We start from the raw sequence: 20,993 nt of genomic DNA, 5'->3' as shown, positions 1-20,993 counted from the left end.
CAGAGGCAGAAAACCTTTTTAAATGCTTTTTCACTTTTACATGTATTTCTAAGATGATCTGGTGAAAAATAATTTTACACTTTAGTACTTAAATAAATTTTATCTTCGTTTTCAGGCTTTCCCCACCCACAGCCACTCTCCAGGTGCCTTTTACATTCACCTTACTCTCTGCAACACCGTGGATAAAGCTGCTGTGGAAATGAATAGGGCACATATTAGCAATGGGAAGCTGGCTTGTGGAAAGGAGCAAAGACATGAGAGATAATGTTTATTAGGTGAGCACAGTGTCTTGATTACTGAGCAGAAGAGTTGGCATTTTATTCCATAGGCAACAAGGAACAATTTCTAAAGACTAGAATAATGTTATACTCAGAAATATCAGTATTTAGCTTTTTGAATGTAGCAATTATCTTAAGTGTTAGACATTTAAGTCTAGACTAGACTGGTATCTTTTCTCACTTCTGAACCTACATCACCTCTCAAAACTTTAATTATAAATAAAAAGCCAACTGAGATAAATATAGGAACATCACGAATTTAGAATTCTTTTTCTAAGTACCTGAAATTTGTCCATGAGATACATTTCACCTAAACTTGCAAACCATTCTACCTACAGTAATTTAGGAATCATAATACTGATGTTCTTTGAAGACTTCTTCCTGGGGATTATTGAACAGGAAAATCAACTGTGTCTAGCTAGTCATTAATTATCAGGCGACATCCAGTACCTCTATTGTCATCGTTAAATATACAAAGAAAGCCTAATAATAGTTGAGTAGCAACTTACTTTAGTTATGATATAAGCCTTAAATTACAGAGTTCCATCCTGTGTGATTCCCTTCAGGAGAAGTTGAAAAGATAAATGAAAATCTGTTTCTTTTTATTTCAGTTAAGTTGACCCTAAACAAAGTAAAACTAGAGCAGCATCTTACGGGTCATAAACATAGAAGTTATAAACACATGGATAATGTCTATTACATGATTTCTGTTGAAATATCAGTAGAAATAAAAGGTATTTAAAAAAAACATGTTTCTATAATTTTTGCCAAATACATAGAAGTTATTTTTTGCACAAAATAAATATATGTGAGGAATCTCAGTATATTTAGTTTGGTCTTATTTCAGAATTATTTTTTATTGTACACTTCCCCTTTCCCCAGTATTATTTAAGATTTCTAAGGATTTAAAAAAGTCCATAGTTACCAAAAACATATGTAGTCTTCACCATAAAATGGAGATTGTTTTCCTCAATATCATTTTATAATGATTTATAGAAGTTAATTTTAATTATCATGAATCATTCTTCTATTTTATTTTTCCTTAAATGCTTGTTTTCTTCATCCATTTCAGTTTTTGCCTACTGGTGTAAGAATTTTATCAATTCATGAACTAGGGTTTCAAAATTGGCTTTGTAGCAAGGAGTGTATTTTCATTTCTTTTCAAGACAGCACATTTTCTGCTGTTATTTATGTCATAAGGTTTGTGTGGCTTAATTCTGACGGTTTCTTAGCAGTAGAGTAAGCTCAAAGCTGCCGTTCGCTTTTTCATTTTTAAAATGGTACTTAGAATTTGGACAAATGGCATTAAATTACCAGGGAGTTGGCTTATATTTTCATCTAATGATGTCCTAAAGATTATAATAAAATAAGACATTTATATAGAGTTAAACAATTATTTTGACAATATTTATTGCTTGAGGGAACCAGTAAAAGTAAAAGCTCATTCCAGAAAATGTAGTTAATAAATTAGGAAAATGTGATATAAATCATATAAAGATGATTCAAGAAGTAGATTATAAGTAATAGCTGTTTTCTTTCAATGTTACTTTGTTTCTTCTTCACTACACAAAGGCTGTATTTATTTATCTATGAGTTCCCAGCATAGTATCTAGAACACAGTAGACATTCGTTAAATATTTGTCAAAGTATAAATAAATGAATGGAAATAGACCTGAGCCTAATATTGTTTTTAAATTCCCATCATATGAACAAGGCTTGCTCCAAGTTGCAATTTAGTGCCTTGATTAAGCAAATATATCATTATATAATGTGGCTCACTCTCTCTTCCTCAATGATTTATTATGCAGGTCATTTTTAGAATTAAATACAGATCATTAAAGAATGCACTTTAGAGAACATTTTAGTCCATTCTCTTATTTTCTAAATGAGAAAAGAGGTCCAGGAAAGCTAAAAAAACTTTTAAGTGGACTCCAAATTGCACAGCTTGTGGGACAGCCAGGACGGAACCCTGGTCTTCTGGTTTCTAGCCCAGTTTCCTTTAATTACACCATGATAAGTGTCAGTGCCAAGAATTCTAAAATTCTGAGAGCTGGATTTCAATCTTATTTATTATAGTGTTGCTTAAGACAAATTAATATACTTCCTTGAACATTACTTTCCTCATTTAGAAAAAAGAGAGAGTAGATTTCAACAGACTTTGGAGTGGGTTATGTAACTCAATGACATACTAGTTCATTGCATACGTTATTATTGTTTATTGCTCTAAGTTACTTATTGGCATTTGATTGTTTATTTCAATATGCTTGTTATAGACTATTTTATTTATTTAATGTTCAACCTTTTAGGAATACTGAAAAACTATCAAGGCATATTCTTACCTTTTATGTATAATCAAAACATTTGGCTACAGGCTATTGTCAGTAATTTGAGATACTAGTGATGAAAGACTATATTGTGTTCATAAAGACATTTAAAAACTCATTGTGCCTTCCTCCAGGATTGTAGTTAAGGCATGGACTTAGAGATGTAAGTACAAGTTACGAAAACTGGATTTATTCATTTATTCAGGTGCCTAGACTTGTAGATGACTTTTCGAAGAATTTCCTTAAGCCACCTCATTTTATACTACTCTTTAAAGCTGCTCCTCTGTTGTCATGAATGAAAGAATATGATTATATAATTAGACATCATCAGCTGTGATAGGGATTATTTTAGGCTCACACTGTATTACATCCACATTTTTGGATGTAGATACTGGACATAATTATAGGGTAACATAACATTATATTTATCCATGACTTCAAGTGAAAAATCATCCCTCACAAATGTAAACATTATAGTTCAGTAAGATTTGATGTCTAACCAAATTCATAGTTATAACTAGACTTAATCCATGGATGTTAAATGATGCTCATTAATGTGAAAAAGAATTTATTTTATTTAAGAAGTCCCCTCACATTTATTGTTAACCAGGGAAATAGAAATTTCAGGAATGAATAAAATTTTAGTGTTTGTGGGTGTGGATGTTAGTTCTGTAATGTATTTTAGTAATTAAATAAAAGATCTCAGTGAAACCAGTCTATTTGTTGTAAAGATGTGAGATGTCCATTCAAAACAACTTATTAGTGGGGGCAGCTGGCAAATGTTTGGGTTGAAATGCACAAGTAAACTTACAGACTTCCCATAGTTACAGGAAGAAACCTTTAGAAAATAAAACGTATTTATTGTAGTCTCCACTACTTCTTCAAATTTAGAACCAATGCTTTATTCCTTTTTGATTCTTCATGACTGGTATTTTATTTTTAAAGCCATTTTCCCAAAGCTAGTTGTTTTCCTACTATGAACTTCTTCCTCTATAATCTCCCCATAGAATATATTGTGTTCATAAGGACATTTAAAATATATATAATATAATAAATATGTATATATATATGCACACATAATATAAATATATGGAATAATGTAATATTAATATAATACATAAAACATAATTTAAGTCATTAGTTTGTTCATTTGTTTATTAACTTTAAGCTGAGGGAAACTTTTGCCTGAAGAGTTTTGTCTACCTTGGTTTGTTGTTAATAGGAATCAGACTTCCCTACACAATGTGGAATAAATGCTTTGAGTGAGAGGAGCTCAACTGTGTCTGTAGTCTTCAGGCGCGTTTCAGTGCCAGGATGTATTCAGCCAATAAAATGCTTATACTTACTTTGTGGAGTGCTGTGTGCTTTGGAAGTGTTTCCATCCCAAGCATTTAACTAGCAGTGATAAGACCATGGAAACTTTTAGTTACACCAACCTCCACTCCCTCTCCCTCTCCCTCCTCTTAGTGAGCAGACCAGCTTTTCAGTGCCAAATTTACAGGTTTGCAGTGTCCCTACTGAACTAAAAAGATACTCATAACATATACAATGCTTCTTTTGTTTATTCACCTCAACTATTTATTATCATGAGAAAAAAAAAGTCTAACAGCATCAATGGGAAAATATGTCAAATAAATATGTAGAACACTTGTTTGGGAATCTAGTGATACATATACACTTAGAAATGCTGCCCATTTATTTAGATACCACACGATCAGGTTATACCTACATTTATTTGTGCTTTAGATTCATACTGGAAATTTTCAAATGTGTATTTATCAGATCTTCTTTGTCGCATCTTAAATAGTCTGGCACCACGGTTACTGAGGTGGGATAATTCTTCCAACATGATGTCTCTGGGGATGCTGACTTTTTTGCCCAGGTGCATGCCATCTACATCTGTAAAACAACATTCATGTGTATGAAAACCCCAAGGTAAGCATTTGTAAGTGCTTTGCTAAATTCCATAATTTATTGCCTGCTATGTAGTGGCTTAAATAAAGACTCTTTATTCAAATTGCTTTAGGTTGAATCCTGGCTCCCTTATTTTCTAACTGTATGATTATGGATATGTTACTTATTTTTCTAAGCCTTGGTCTCCTCATCTGTAAAGGAGGGCTAATGGTAATAATACCCACTGAATAGGGTTGATAGGATTAAGTAAAATGCTTCATATAAATCACTTAGCAATGGTAACTGGCACATAGAAAGAATGACTGAAAGTTAGCTAATAACACTGTTATTATTTAGTGTTTCCAAATTTAATGAGTTTTCAAACAGCACTGCTTATAGTTGTTTTAATAAGTTTTACTTGGCACTCCACATTTTTATGTGTTGGTTTGAATTATCCCTATCACTAGAAGGCCTACCCTTCCACTCATGCCATCCATTTCCCCATCACTGTCAAAATACCATTCATTCTGCAGCCACTACCAAGGAGCCTAGTATAAAGTAGGCAGGTGGTGAGTATTGAGTGAAGAATCCTTCCCAACCCAGCTTAAGTGCTATTTATGTGAATTCCTTCACTAAAATCTGTGTTCATAATTATTCATGCCTTTTCTGTATTCCCATCACACTGAATCACAATTACTTGATTCCATTTTACTGATTTAATAGTTTGCAATTTTTGTTTTGTTTTGTTTTAATCTTTGTGTCTTCCATGCCTTAAATATGGGAGATGTCCAGTAAATGCCTGTTATTTTTTGTTTCTAGTACTGGATTTTTTTAAAACTCAAAAGAGATCAAACTTTTCTCTCTACTTTCTCCTTTAATCAAGAATATATTTCTGTGTCACGCACAGAATACTCTTGCCACTGTACACTGTTGGTAAATGCACAGGAAGAAAAACTGGGCCACTAGTAAAATAAATAATTATGCTGATTGATTGGGATGACATTCTTTGACAATGGGACAAATTAACCTTAGTAGTTGGGCTTTTGGTGGTATTTAAGGATGAAACAACAGAATTACTTAAATTTTCTCCTTATTTTACTTTGGAAAAAAAATCAGTTTGTTTACATATTTTGATGTTACATGAAGAAGAGCTCCACTAATCATAAAACTAATAATATAAAGACTTCTGTTTCTGAGAAAGTGGATATACTTTCCCTATACCTCTGCTAAATACAACTAAATATCCTGAGCATTATGTATAAAACAAACATGAGATGACTCTGAAAGATGGGGAGAAGAAGGCAACTAGCTAGGGACCTCACAACTCAAGGAACAACATGGTGGTGAATTCTCTGAGTTTTCTTTTAGCTACAAAATCCCAGACTTGGAGCTAAGATGCTAGCAAGCCAGACAGACCAAGTGCAGACAAAAAAAAAAAAAAAGCCCTAATAAAAGACTGTTATTGGCAAAAAGACCAGGAAAGGAGCAGCCTAGAAAAAAGAAAACTTTTAGACGATAGCCATTCTACCTCAGCAAAATACCAAAGAAAAAACTTTGGTCCTACCCACATCAACAAAAGCTAAGTGGGGAGCCTAGAATTTTACCCTTCTGAGGCTGTAAAAAGGTGCCACAATACTCCCACTGGGGTGTTGTCAGAGAAGCCAGGGAAGAAACTGGGACTTTCATTATTATTGGCCATTAACAACCTTCCCTCCCTGCAGTGTTAGTGGAGACCATGTGGGGATTTCAAATGACCACTCCCCCCCAGCAGTAACAAAGAGTTCTTCCCCTCAAGTTTCAATGGAGGACAAGCGGGAAACCTATATTACTACTTCCACCTGACGGTGATGAGGTGGCGCTCTCCTTTCCCGCTGAAGCAGTGTTAGACTAAGATAAATGAAAAAGAAGGCTTAAATAAGAGCAAGGGTCTTAGAACATAAAACGAAATTTTCTAAGTTCAAATAAAAAAAATCTCTTATCATACGAAGAACCAGGAAGATCTCAAACCAAATGAAAAAAAGACAGATGCCAACATGAGATGACTGAGATGTTAAGATTACACAACAAAGATTTTAAAGCAGCCATGATTAAAATGCTTCAAAGAGCAATTACAAAGCTCTTAGAAACAAATGAAAAAATAGAAAGCTTCAGCAAAGAAATAAAAAGTCATGGCAGCAAAATAAAAGATGTAAAGAACCAAATGGAAACTTCAGAACTGAAAATATAATAACCAAAGTAAAAGTTCAGTGGATGGAATCAGTAACAGAATGGAGGGGAGAATGGAAAAAAAAGTCTGTGAACTGGGAGGTAGAATAATGTAAATCACCCAATAAGAACAACAGAGAAAAAAAAATAGACTAAAAAAGAAAACAAAGAAAGCCTTAGGTATTAATTGGGCTAGAACAGAAGATACAGCATTTGTATCATTGAAGTCCCAGGAGAAGAGAAGGAAGTAGGGCTGGAAAAGTACCCAAAGAAATAATGGTTAAAAATTCCCCAAATCAGGCAAGAGACATAAATCTACAGGTTCAAGAAGCTAAGAGAATCCTATACAAGATAAATTTATAGAACTTCACAACATTATGTAATCTTCTAAAAACTAAAGCAACCAGGAAAAATGACAACTTACCTTTAAGGAGGAAAAAAAGGAGAATGACAATGAATTTCTCACCAGAAACCATTGAAACCAAAAGGAAGTAGCACAAAGGTACTGAAAGAAAAAGTTGTCAACCCAGAATCTGATACCCAGTTAAAATATCCTTCAGAAATAAAGGAGAAATTGAGACATCTTCAGAAGAGGGGAAACTAGGAGAATTTGTTTCCTGGAGTCCTATCCTAAACAATGGTTCAGGCAGCTATACCAAAATACAAGACTAGTGGTTTCTAAACAACAAATTTATTTCTCACAGTTCTAGAGGCTGGAAGTCTGGTGAAAGCCCCCTTCTGGGTTACACACTGATTATTTCTTGCTGTGTTCTTACATGGTGGAAGGGACAAAGTAGCTCTCTTGTACTTCTTTTATAAGGGCATTAACCTCATTCATGAGGACCCCACTGCATAACCTAATCACCATCATGTAATACCATCACAGGGGCATTAGGATTTCAGTATATGAATTTGTGGGGGACCCAAACATTCAGACCATTGCAAGAAGCTAAGGAAAGTTCTTTAAACAGAAGGGAAACAATAAAAGATGGAGCAAAGAATACAGTAAGCAACATAAGAATAAGAATGCAATAAGCTTCCCTTCTCCTCTTGAGTCTTCCAAATTATGCTTGATATTAGAAGCAAAAACTATAAAAGTCTCTGATATAACTATAAATGTACGCATAAGAAAAAGTTAAGACAATTATATTATAAACAGAGGAGGATAAAGGGACATGAAAGTAAGTAAAGTTTTCATACTTGAACTGATAAAGTAACAACATCAGTAGACTTTGAAAAGTTAGGCATATGTAATGTAATTCTTAGTGCAACTACTAAAAAAGCTATTACAGATAGACTTGAAATCACAAAGATAAATAGAAATGGAAATATTAAAAAATGTTTAAGTATTCCATATAAAAATAGGAAAAACAAAGCAGAAATGAAAAACAGAGGCAACAAAAAATAAAATGATAGAGTTAAGCTCTAACACATCAATAATCACATCAAATATAAATGCTCTAAATATACCAAAGGACAAGACTAGTAGATTGAATTAAAAAATATGACCAGACTATATGATGTCTACAAAAAACTCACTTCAAATAAGTGAGTTGAAACTACAGGTAAATTGAAAGTAACAGGGTAGAAAAATATATATCAAGATCAAATATTAATCAATGGAAATCAGGAGTGGTCATATTAATATCAAATAAACTGAACTTCAGAGCAAAGACAATTACCAGAGACAGAGAAGGCATTATATAATGATTAAAGTTTCAATACACCAAGATGACCTAGAAATTCTAAATGTGTATGCACCAAACAGCAGCAACAACAACAAAAAGAACTAAAGAAGTGAAAGGAGAAATAGACAAATCCATAATTATAGTTGGAGACTTCAACATCCCTCTCTTAACAGGATGGAGCAACAGACAGAAAATCAGCAAGGATATAAAACAACTCAATAATACCATTAACCAGGAAGGTCTAACTGACACTTATAGAATATTTTACTGAACGACAGAAAGCATGTTCTTTTCAAGTGCCCATGGAACATATACCAAGGTAGACCATATCCTGGGCCATTAAACAAACCTCAACAAATGTAAAAGAGTAAAATTGTACAGAGCATGATCTCTGATTACAATGGAATCACACCAGAAATCTGTTACAGAAAGATAATAGGAAAATTTCCAAACATTTGTAAAGTAAACAACATACTTTTAAATAATCTATGTGTCAAAGGGGAAGTCTCAAGGGAAATAAAAAATTCACAGACCTGAATGAAAATAAAAATAGAGTATGGCAAAATTTATGGGACACAGATAATGCAGTGCAGAGAGGGACATTTATAGTACTAAATGCATACATTAAAAAAAGTCTCAAATGAATAACCTAAACTTCCACCTCAAAAACCTAGAAAAAGAAGAGCAAAATAAACCCAAAGCAAGCAGAAGGAAACAAATCATAAAGATAACAGCAGAAATTAAAAACCTGTTAAGCATGGAGTTGGCTTTTGAAAGATCAATAAAATTGACAAATCTCTAGCTAGACTGACACAGACAAAAAAATAAAAGACACAAACTACCAATGTTAGGAACAAAACAAGGGATATCACTACAGACACCTCAGATAGCAAATGGATATTAAGAGAACACTATGAAAAACTTTATACATAAATTCACATATATTTGAAAACTTAAAAAAATTCACCAATTTCTGAAAAGCACAAAGTATCCCATCTCACTCAATATGAAGTAGATAATCTCATTAATCCTATAACTATAAGGCAGCCAAATTTATAATTTTAAAATCTCCAAAAAAAAGAAATCTTCAGAACTAGATAATTTCACTGGAGAATTCTACCAAACATTTAAAGAATTAACACCCTATGCTACATAATCTCTATCTGGAAATAGAAGATGAGAGAACAGTTCCCAATTCATTATTAAGCTAATATTACCCCCATACCAAAACCAAAGACAACACATAAAAAAGAAAGCTAAAGACCAATTTTCCTCATGCAAATAGAAGCAAAAATCCTTAACAAAATATTAGTAATTAGAATTAATATATAAAAAGAATTCTATGCTATGAATAAGTGTGATTTATTTCATGGATACTGGCTGGTTCAATATTCAAAAATCAATGCATTCCATCATATTAACATGCTAAAGAAGAAAAATCACATGACCATAACTTTGGGATCTAGGGCTCGGCAAAACACTGTTAAACTTGATGACACAGGTACAATTCATTAAAGGAAAATTTGATAAATTTGACTTCATCAAAGTTAAAAATTTGTACTCTGAGAAAGATTGTTATGAGGATGAAAAGACAAGCTACAGAGTGGGATACAGTATTTGCAAAACACCTATTTGACAACAAGTTAGAATATATAAAGAACTCTCAAAACTTGCCAGTAAAATGCAAACAATCTAATTAGAACATGGGCAAAAGACATGAAGAGACATTTCACCAAAGAGGATGTACACATAGCAAATAAGCATACAAAAAGATGTGCAACTTCATTAGTCAATGCAAATTAAGGAAATTCAAATTAAGACCACAATGATATGTCACTACCAGAATGGCTGAAATGAAAAATAGTGACAGTTCCTAATTCTGGGGAGGGTATGGAAAAACTGGATCATTCATATATTCTTATTGGAAATGTAGAATGGTATAGCCACTGTAGAAAGTAATTTAGTAATATCTGTTAAAAAATGAACATAGAACTAACAGTAATAATGGGCATTTATCCCGGTGAAATGAAAGCTCATGTTCACACAAAAACCTATGTACAAATGTTCATAGTAGCCAAATTCTTAATTCAAAACAAAATGGAAACAATCCAGATGCACCTCAATGGGTAAATGGTTAAAAACACTGCAGTCCATTCATACCATGGTACTCAGCAATAAAAAGAAACAAACTATTGAAACATACATAACTGTAGAAAATTATAGTAAGTGAAAAAAGCCAATCTTCAAAGGTTACATACTGTATATACACATATGGTGTCTATATAATTTATATAGTATTCTTGAAATGAAAAAATAGAGAGAAAAAAGGAGTAGATTAGTGATTGGTCAGAGTCTCTTATCTGTATTAATGACAATATTCTGGTTGTGACAGTGTATTATAGCTTTGCAAGATGTTACCTTGGGAGAAATTGAGAAAAGGTACATGATGGGAGAACTTCGTATATTTGCATATGAACTACAATTTTCTCAAAAAAAAAAAAAAAAAAAGAAAGAAAAAGAAAAAAAGAAAGCTACCAAGCTATGAAAAGACATGAATAATCCTTAAGTAAAAATTGCTGTAAAGTCTGTAAAAGCTACACACTGTCTGATTCCAACTATATGACATTCTGGAAAGGGCAGAACTTCAGAAGACAGGAAGAACAGAGCAAAGTAAATGATGGTGTTTTATAACAGTTTCCTAGGATTTGTTTGCCAGCCCTGCTGAGTTCTACAGGGAATATTCACCTTCATTTATTTACAAGTGTTTGGAATCTTTGTTACTGTGTGCTTGGAACATGGAAAGAGAAGCCAGGTTAATTTTCAGTGTATTTTTCAGTATACATATACATATATATATATATATGCATATTATATACTGAATATATATATTCACTCATATATATTCAATATATTCTAGAGGGAGTGACAGGGTGGGCTGTTTCAACTTTTTGTTTCTATAATCAAAACAGCAATTCCCTTTAGATCACAAAAGACACAAGAAACAGTATTGCTTATACTAACATAGTGCAATCACTATGGGAGGGGGGGATCGCCTTTAAATGCTTCTCAAAACAATTTAATTAGCAATGAGAGAGACAGAGAGAGAATGAAATAATAACACAAAAAATTGAAATCCACAGATTTTTTTCCATTAACCTTTTCCAGAAATACATATTCCACATAATATAATTATATATTCCAAATAATGTTTTTAAACAAATTTCGGTTTTTCTGAAAAAACTTTCAATGGGACATTTTCAGGAAATGAAAAATGCTCCAAGGCAGGCAGCCACTAGAAAATGCAGAGATGACAATCTTCATAGTAACGGAATCTTTCTTCTTACAATTAAGACCACAAGGCTTTTCCATAAAGAAACCAAAACAGAAATGCAACTTTTTTCTTCCTCCTCATTTCTGTTACTGATTTGTGTCATTACAAACAGTTAAATGAAAATAGAGGTGTTAGGATAAAGGACTGACATATTATTATTACCTTCTGTACCTTCTAAAATTTCAATCTACGGCATAAGTCTAATTTTGTGACTCCAGACGCAAATTTGAGAAAATGTTTTTTATCTTATTTCCCTTTTCCTAATGGCCCCTAATATTAGCTGATACCATCAGCCTTTCTGAAATAGCCACATGACAAATTAGATTCCATCCTGCTGGCCTCTGTATTTGATGGTAGTCTTCTAGGGTGGGTTTGACAGGAGTTGATCCGCTTTGTGATTGATTCAGAAGCAAGTATGTGACCTGACTCAGGCCAATGAGAGTGAATATCAGGACTTGTCTCTGTAAATATGCCAAAGATGCTTTCTGTATCCTGCTGCATGAAAACATGGAAGTATATCATCCAGGAAACTTTTGGCAGGTACATGGTAGAGTATTGAGCCAGGCTTGGGATGAAGCTTATCCCAAGGAAATCAAAACAAAGACAGAGAAACAGGAGAATCCTTGGTGGCATACTTGAGTTGCTAGATGAAGAAGCCCTACCAGATCACCTCTGAACTTTTCAGATATGTGAGCCATAAATTACCTTTATTGTTTAAGCTAGTTGGCTTCTGACTAAGAACCTGCTGGTGTAGTTATTCTCTCTAGATTTTCATCTCACTGATGTAGGTCCAAAAAGTATATTAGGATTGGGGTCATAAGGATGAGTGAGGAAGGCCAGCCAGAGAGCCCAGAAGTGGGGGCCTCAAAGAGGAAAGAGAGCAGAGAGCAGAGCTATAACAAAAATGGATATACCCTGGCCACAGACTCATCTGGTTTCTAAGAAGCATTCACTCCTTTTTAGCAAAGCACTAGAACCATCATTCAAGCTGCTACAAGGAATAGACGTTCAGTAAGAGCCACGAGGAGCTTTCAGGGTCAGGGTGTACAAAGAAATAACCAGCTGATACAGTCTGTTATTACTAGCAAATTTATACCACGAGAGAGGGGAAGTAAGAGACAAAAAGGAAAAAGGAGGAGAAGGCACACAAAATAATAGCCCAACCTCTTATTCTTCATGCTCCATTCCACTTCCTCTAAGTCTACATTTTCTCCCTTTGAGAACCCATCTGTGACTTTGAGTGACCATCTGACAATATTAAAGATCTCTGGAGCCAGAAGTACTAGGTGATAAGTCAGTGCTACAGCAAGCTTGTATGTGGCTCAGAAGAATCAAATGATAAACTTTCAAGAATTCTGTGAGCCAGTAGTTAACTTCAACGAACACAACCATATTAAAATTTATATAAATAGTATTTAGATAAAGTATATTTAAAACAAAGCAATAAATACTCAAAAAGTATTACTTTCTGCCTTTGTCTTTTATTGCTTTTTGCTATTATCTGTGCTCCTGATGTTATTTATATCTATTTGTATGTGAATAGTGGAAATACTATATAATGTATTACTGCACATCTTTTTCTAATTCTGCATTCAGTGTCTTCTTGATGGTAGCTTGAAATTGGCCGTTGTGGGAATATTTATACCATAGAAATTGGCAAACTCTACAAACCAAGGCATTCTACCCCCTAAAGAACCAGTTTTTAAATATTTACTAACAAAGACCTAGATAAAGGAATATGTTAAGTCAACACATTCTGCATAAAGAAACAAACAATGAAAGGCATATCTAAACTCTCCAAGGTTTTCTTCCCTTCCCTTCCAATAGCTAAATTTATTAGGTAAATGGAGCAGGAGTTCCAGACCATCTGTGAGTTGGGGAATCTAATATATGAACACTTTCATTACTGAAACTTTCAGAGTGAAGAATACTGTCAACTGAGCACATAGAATTCAAGTTCAGCTGTTCTCTGCCCTTTATCGCAAACCCGTCTGCAGGGTCTTAACAGTGTGTTTAATCTGGATGCCTGATAAATGATATAACTTGTTCAGGATACATATCTTTGCCCTGATGGATTAGAAGCTTGTCTTTGTGGCATTAGATCATCTATTGAAAATAATATTACTAGGCATACTTTCCTATTGATGTCATTTATAATCATCCAGAATTTTCCCTTTATTCTTTAAAGATTTTATAGGATTTGGAATATAGTATTTTGCTACTATTTCAATTATTTATGAATAGTTGATTATTTAATTATAATTTGATATAGATACATAACTGGAGGGTCTTCACCATAATCAAATTAATTTCCACAAAAATCCTACAAGTTTTAATCTGCTAGAAATATTAAATAATTGTTACTAATATTCTTCCTCAGTAGTGTCCTCAAATGTAAAATATTTTGTGGTTAAATTAAGATCCAAAATCTTACATTAAAAAGTTCAAATATTTTGGGGCACCTGGGTGGTTCAGTCAGTTATGCATCCGACTCTTGATTTCAGCTCTAGTCATGATCTCACTGTTCCTGGGATTGAGCCCCAAATTGAGCTCTGTGCTGACAGTGCAGAGCCTGCTAGGGATTCTCTCGCTCTCTTCTTCTCTCTTTGCCCCTCCCCTACTTGCGGGTGCACACGCTCTCTCTCTCTCTCTCTCTCTCAAAATAAACATTTTTTATAAGTTCAAATATTTGGTTTTTGAGTATACTCTCCTACTTTTCATACTGAGGAGCTCCATTACTGTGAGTATTAGAAACCAAATGGAAAATTGCATTTTATTGAGAGAATATGTAATCTTCCAAAACATGAACAGTTCCTTTTTCAAACCTTCTGTCAGTGCATAGTCTTATGAACAAAACTGGACTTCAGTTCCTCCAAAGGGAAACATTCTTTTTTTTCCACATTTATTTCATAGGTTGACATTCTGAAACTTCATCAACAATGATTGATTGCGCACAGGTAGTCCTACATATTTAAGACGAAATTTTGATCATACCAAAAGCTACATATTTAGTTAGACCCATGAATCTAGATCATAGTCTATAAAGATACCACTTATACATAATTGTAGTAAGACAAAAGATCTTTTAAAAATCTACTTCCCCACGATTCCCTGGCAGTTGCCATTCTGGTGGAATAGACAAAAAGAGTGGAGGGAAGTTAATGGAAATTGACTTGCTTTAGGGTGGTCCTATTGATTTACTAAGAAGCCTGAGGCCATATATTTTCTCTGCACTTGTACAGGTCTCTTCTGACTGCTTATAGATGGCCTGTTTTAATTGAATATAGTCCATAAAATATACTTTATTTTAAAATGTAACAACCATATATACATATTACATGAAAGATAATAGTCCAGACTGTGATTTTGAATAATGCTGGAAAAGTCTGCAATTGATAATGTCAGTAATAATTTTCTTTACATTAAAAAGTTGATTTTTAAAACCTCTGAGATTCTTTACTTTCCTATTTTATATCTCTTTGCCTTGATTTGAGTTCTAAGACTATTTTGTAAAGTTTTCAAAAACTTGCCATTAAAATATTATTGTTTAATAACTATAAATTTATAAACATTTAAGAAATGAGATTACCAATGTATTGAATTCTACAATTTGAATTATGCAACCATTTAGGACTGTTTATGAGATGTACTTGTAGAGCATTTTAGAATGAAAAAGACAAGAAGGAAATTCAGATGATAGTATACATATAGTGTGGCTGGATTTATTCACTGTGATTTCAATTTGGGTATTAGCTAAAATTTAGCCTAGCTCTCTGCAGCCACTTCTCTGAAGGGTCTTATTAGAAAATTAAGAACCTATGGCATGCTCAGAAAATCTATGAATTTACAAGATGTTACTGCACACAACTTTTCAAAATAAAACATGCTTTTTTCTTGGAGTTTTGGAATGTTAATGTCAAAATTGAAACCAAAGAAAACTAATAAACTTGTACACTGAAGCATTAGGTTAAAATCTTTTTCTCCTGCATACTTTTTGTATTTTGTCTCTGGTATTTAAGGCCTTCTTGGTGTCCTTATTTTGACACTGATGACTTGGTTAATTACAGTTTAAGATAGGCTGATACAGGAAAAGCAAAAAGAATCTTCACAGTCTTCCATCTGAATTTCTAGATTTTACACTCTGTACTTTTCAAAGTGCCCTTACAATTTATGTCAATATTATCATCGTCTTTGTTATTGGTGGAGAAACTCAAACACACTGATGTTTGACTTTGGCACAAAGTTCAGTAAATTAGAATCATGGAATTTTAGAATTAGATGTATTGGTTGGGGCATCTGGATGGCTCAGTTGGTTGAGAGTCCGACTCTTGATTTCAGCTCAGGTCATGATCTCAGAGTTGTGGGATCAAGCCCTACATCAGGCTCTGTGCTGACAGACACTGCTTGGGATTATCTCTCTCCCTTTGTCTCTGACCCGCCCCCCCCCCGGACTCTCTCTCACTCTCTCTCTCTCAAAATAAATGAATAAAAGCTAAAAGAAAAGAATTAAATGTATCAGCAAATCCAACCTCCTCATGTTCAGATGAGCAATCCAATGGCTAGTCTGGAACCCAGGGCTCCTGGTACCCTATCAACAACAGCACTCCCTTTAGAACCTGGGCTTCCTGTTTTCAGACCACAAAGCTAAACTCTTTTCCTGAAGTCACCAAAACAGTCTGCTCAGTCCTCTTTTGTGTGCCGGGAAAAGCTATTCACCAATCATGAGGGGAAAAATAAAGAACATAAACAGAAAACATACCAAAAAAGCCTTCACGGCACCCCAGTGAAAAAACTGTAGGGTGACTGAAGCAGCCTTCTGAGGCACTGTGGTCTTCCCTGTTTCTGAAGTTCTTCTGAACTGTCTGTTATATCTGTGTGTAAGACCAGGGCACAGCATATGCGCAGTTCTGCTTATGGCTATTTTAATTACAATTCTTTTCCCACCCCTCCTCCCACTTCTGGTCAGATGCCAGTTATTCTAGAGAGCCTCCCCTTCTTTTATTCTTATTCCCCCTCCTCTTTTCTCTGTCAACTTATTACTCCCTTATTACTCACAACTCATTTCATGCTTCCCTATCTCTCTTTCTCCTCTCCAGTAAAGTCTCAAATGAGTTCCTGAGTGAGAGAAAAACATGATTTATACTGAAGAATATTGACCAATTAGGGATAAACAACACAGGGCTGTTGTCCATGAAACTTTTATAAGCCAAGTTTTCTTTCCCCCACAACTAATTCATGCACAGATAATGGCAAAATATTTTTGTGTTTTTGTCTGTCTTTTAGAATAGCACTTGTTAGATGGCAGCAACATGGCTCTTCATACTCCTGTAAGAAGCACAGAAGTTTTGTATCACAGCAGTAACACAAGACTACTACCACTGTCAACTCTACTCCTTCTAACATTGATGATGATGGTCATGATATAATGATAAGGATGGTCAATGTGAAAGTACACAGCCTTAGTGTCAGGGAATACTCTCTATTAATTATTTGTTGGGAGTGTGGTAGATTTGCTGCTCATGCATAATTTGACACCACAAATGTAATGGATTTATACTGAGTAAAAATTTAGGGCATAATCAGTAGAGGCTGGAAGCTATCTACATTTTTACTTCTTCTATCCAGTTCTATGTATCTTAGTCTACAGGGATAGGATTGCTCATCAATTCTTTGAGGTTGATACTTCTTCAGATGAAATGAGTACTCTGATATAAAACTCTCCTTATTTGATTCTTACATTTTTCTACTGTTTTAATCTCAAAGGCTCACTAGCTATAGTCTCTCCCAGACAACAAGAACTGGAGTGAACTTCCAGTTCATGTTAAAAGACAACACATTTAGTCATCTCATTGCCACGTTTCATTCTCTTCCAGGCTAAATGTTTTTGAAAAGTGATGTAAAAAAATAAAGAAGTTATAACACACAACAGAAAAAAGTCCTGATGCACAAAGGGAAAAGGAGGTGGGAGAAGGACTTGAAAATATCTTTCTCTGTTCAGTTTTATAAAGGAAAATGCAATCCAAGTTTGATTTACTTAGTCTTATTATTAAGATAAAAACAGTTGAATGTTCTATCTTAAATTATCCAGATTTTTACTGCTGTGATGTATTTGAAAATTTGGAGGATTATTCCCAAGAAAGCTTCTCCGCAGTCTATGTCGCATCTCTGTATCCAGGATACTTTCCTAGCTCCAGATCTCTAGACGCTGTATCATATACAAATAGTAAAGTTCCACATAAGATATCAGAGGAAATAAGAGAGGAAATAAAATAGGGAAATTATTTAAGCTATTTCTTAACGTACTACAGCTATTTTATCTGAGATGAGTTAGGAAAGTCTGTGATCATCCTGTGTTATCTGGATACTTGACCTCCAAACAAAGGCAGAGCATGTGACTCCACTTAAGGGGGCTGGAAATCTACCCGTGACTTGGGAGGAGGCTTCCATAGACTTTTCATGGCCAGGACCTACTGGTGGTAAGATAATAGTTTTGAGGGTCTTTTCCCCTTGAGATATAGTTGTATTTTTTGTTTATATTTCATAAACATAAAAGTTATGTTGTAAGAAAAAGAAAAAGATATTCTTACCCTTGTAGGTCTATGGCAGGACTAACATAAAGTAGAATCCAACACATGATTTAAACTGGGAATACATTAAATGGATCAATTGATTAATTATTGTGCTGCAATTAGAAAATAACTTATCTCAGCTAGTTGTAAGGTAAATAATTTATTCTCAAATTCAAGTGTTCACCCCTTTTTCCTTATTGATCAGGAAAACTATAAAAACAATTTCAAGTAAACTACCTGAAGCAGGAAATATAAAGAAGCACAAAAATTTAAAAGAAGTATGAGTTTTTGAACTGAACTGATACAAGTTTAGTTCTGGAATCTGATTCAGAATTATTCTCACTGTATCCCAAGCTAGTCTAACATCATAGTAAAACTAAATTGAATCCAGTATGGTGATTGTGTATTGCAAAAGATAGAAAATGAAACTTAACAAGACTGTTTAGATATGACACTGTGTGGGGAGGGGAGTTCAAAAAATCTTTGATTCTATTCAGTGTGAGTTATGGAAGGTAAAATATGAAAACACTATACTTACCCCTGTACCCAGCTGCCCTCACCAGATATCATGTCTTTAGGTCTCGATAGTGTTCAGGTGAAAGGTTACATTCCTTATCAATGGAGGGGAAATAAGGAGGCATTCTGAAAACCCCATAGATATATCTGGAATGGCTCAAATCAGCCCTTAAAAGCCTCTGAATACTTTACCTATTCACTTTTAATTGATACTATCCTTTGCTCATAAAGTTGAATTTCCTTTATAATAATCAAAATGCAATGTATAAAGAATTGCTTTCCAGAGTTACTTGCTAGAACTTAAGGAAAAGGAGAGTAGAATATCATCTTGTATCTAATTTATATTAAATTTTGGGGGGCCGTATGCTTTGAGACTACATAAACTTTACATTTCCTTAAAAATTATAAATAAAAGTAGATTTCTACAGAAAAATGTCTTAGTAAACCAATTACTAAATACGAAGACTGGTTTCAGGGTTGGAGAAATTCACAACATGGATTCCAACTTAAAAGCTTTCATACAAAAAAGATAATAGAATATATTTTGAATGTTTTATGCAGTATAAGGTAAAAGAAATCAAGATATGCCATGCAGGTTGGACCATCAAGATAAATATGAGACCTGGCCAAAAAAAGGAATTGAGAGGGATATTAATTTATAATGTGAAATGTGAAAGGCAAGCCAAACAGAATGTACATCAGCTGTCAGATTGCTTCATTCCTTTAGAGCAGTTGTTCATCTGAAAATAGCTTTCAAATGAGAAAGGATGACTACAAAAGGATTAGTTACCATAGGCTTTTCTACACTCCCTAGAGCTCCAGGTTTGTTATGACAGAATAGCAAGGATTTAAAGGAAGTAAACTATAGAATATTAAATAACATCAGGAAGGATCTATGTTAATGGTGAGCTATGTTAATGCTACAAAGGATTTTTATTGATACCATTTCCATGGATTTCCTTCATGATGGCTGATGCTTGCTGTTTTCTCTGCTTCACCATGGTATTATGTGAAAGCATGGTTTTTTGTTCCCTATAGAAAATAAAGGAACATTATTGAAACATCATGAAGAACTTGTCTGGAGTGTTTTATAATCATCCTTTTGAAAGACAGCATCTTTGTTCTGTATTAGGAATTTATCATTGCTTCCTACTGAGTGACTTTAATATGTATTCTCTATCTAGTGACAGAGCATGTTACTCATTGACAGGCAAAGTCACACTGTACAGAGGATAATACTCAGAGTTTCAGGCCCAGTCTTATCTATACACTTGTACAATGGTCACCAGGCAATGAGAAACAATGAGAGAGCTGCCTCCTTTCCCCTCCCTCTCTCTTTTCCACAGTTTATTTTAATCTGTCATTATTTCCTTATTGGCCTTCACTTGTACCAGCATCACAGTACATCAATTCCAGCAAACTGTAAGAATGAAGAAAGGACACTAGATTAAACCAGGACTCTTTGGTGGTGACATTTTAATATTGACATCAACAGCTGCCCTTTAAAGCAAAGAATGCCCATTTATGAGTCACAACTCTGAACCTCCTTGGACAACTGACTAATAAAACATTTTAGGAAACAATATACTCACCTTGTTCTTAGACTGTGCTTTTCAGCAGGGTTGAATCCCAATTTGTGGAGGAAAGAGTGGAGATGGAGTATGGATGGCACTTGGGCCCGATGGTTTTTATCCCTGAGCCTGGGACGGCATGGTCCCTAGCTCTGACTCAAACTGGGGACTGAGCCTTTCTGAAGAGACTGGCATCCAGCTGACATCAACTGACTATATATAGCACCAAATACTTCAGCTACTCATATCTTCCTGGCGAAAGGGAGGAACAGAGAAAGATTAGGTTTTCTCCATTGTGCTTCTAGTTTGAGAGATGATTGAATGAACATACAGAAAGTTTTTATGGAGCACCTTCTCTTTGAGAAGATAGTAGCCAAAAGGGATTTTGAAAACTTTTTGACATGTAGATCTCATGCTACCTCTTAATTGAGGCGGCAAGAGACACATAACATGAATGAGAACAGAATGATCATTAACTATTAAAATAAAAGTCTGGACAATAATATCTACAGAGTTTCAAGAATAAAGAAAGGAATGTGGAGCAGAGTCATCCCTTAAGCAGGAGTGAAAACAGATGCTGGGTTCAGAAAAATGGGTAATATTTGAATGCTGAGGCAG

At 34.2% G+C, this 20,993-nt stretch overlaps 1 protein-coding gene across 2 annotated transcripts in view; it reads right to left on the bottom strand.

Annotated features, from left to right (window-relative positions):
• MYOZ2 (myozenin 2) overlaps nucleotides 1–20,545 on the bottom strand; it is a 41,022-nt gene extending 20,477 nt beyond the window's left edge. Inside the window, exons 1-3 of one of the 2 annotated variants that reach the window (XM_049631097.1) lie at nucleotides 20,397–20,545; nucleotides 19,748–19,836; nucleotides 4,332–4,501 (exon numbers count right to left, since the gene is read on the bottom strand). In XM_049631097.1, coding sequence (XP_049487054.1) covers nucleotides 4,332–4,501; nucleotides 19,748–19,823 — 246 coding nt within the window. In that variant the 5' untranslated portion in view covers nucleotides 19,824–19,836; nucleotides 20,397–20,545. Of the gene's footprint in view, nucleotides 1–4,331; nucleotides 4,502–18,306; nucleotides 18,362–19,747; nucleotides 19,837–20,396 lie in introns of those variants that run through there. The other variant, XM_049631098.1, reaches the window with a different exon arrangement.
• Nucleotides 20,546–20,993: the final 448 nt, after the last annotated feature.

The sequence above is a fragment of the Panthera uncia genome, chromosome B1, assembly GCF_023721935.1.
Source record: "Panthera uncia isolate 11264 chromosome B1, Puncia_PCG_1.0, whole genome shotgun sequence".
NCBI classification, from domain to species: Eukaryota; Metazoa; Chordata; class Mammalia; order Carnivora; family Felidae; genus Panthera; species Panthera uncia.
The sequence above is the reverse complement of the archived record's forward strand: the minus strand, read 5'-3'. Positions and strand labels throughout refer to the sequence as shown.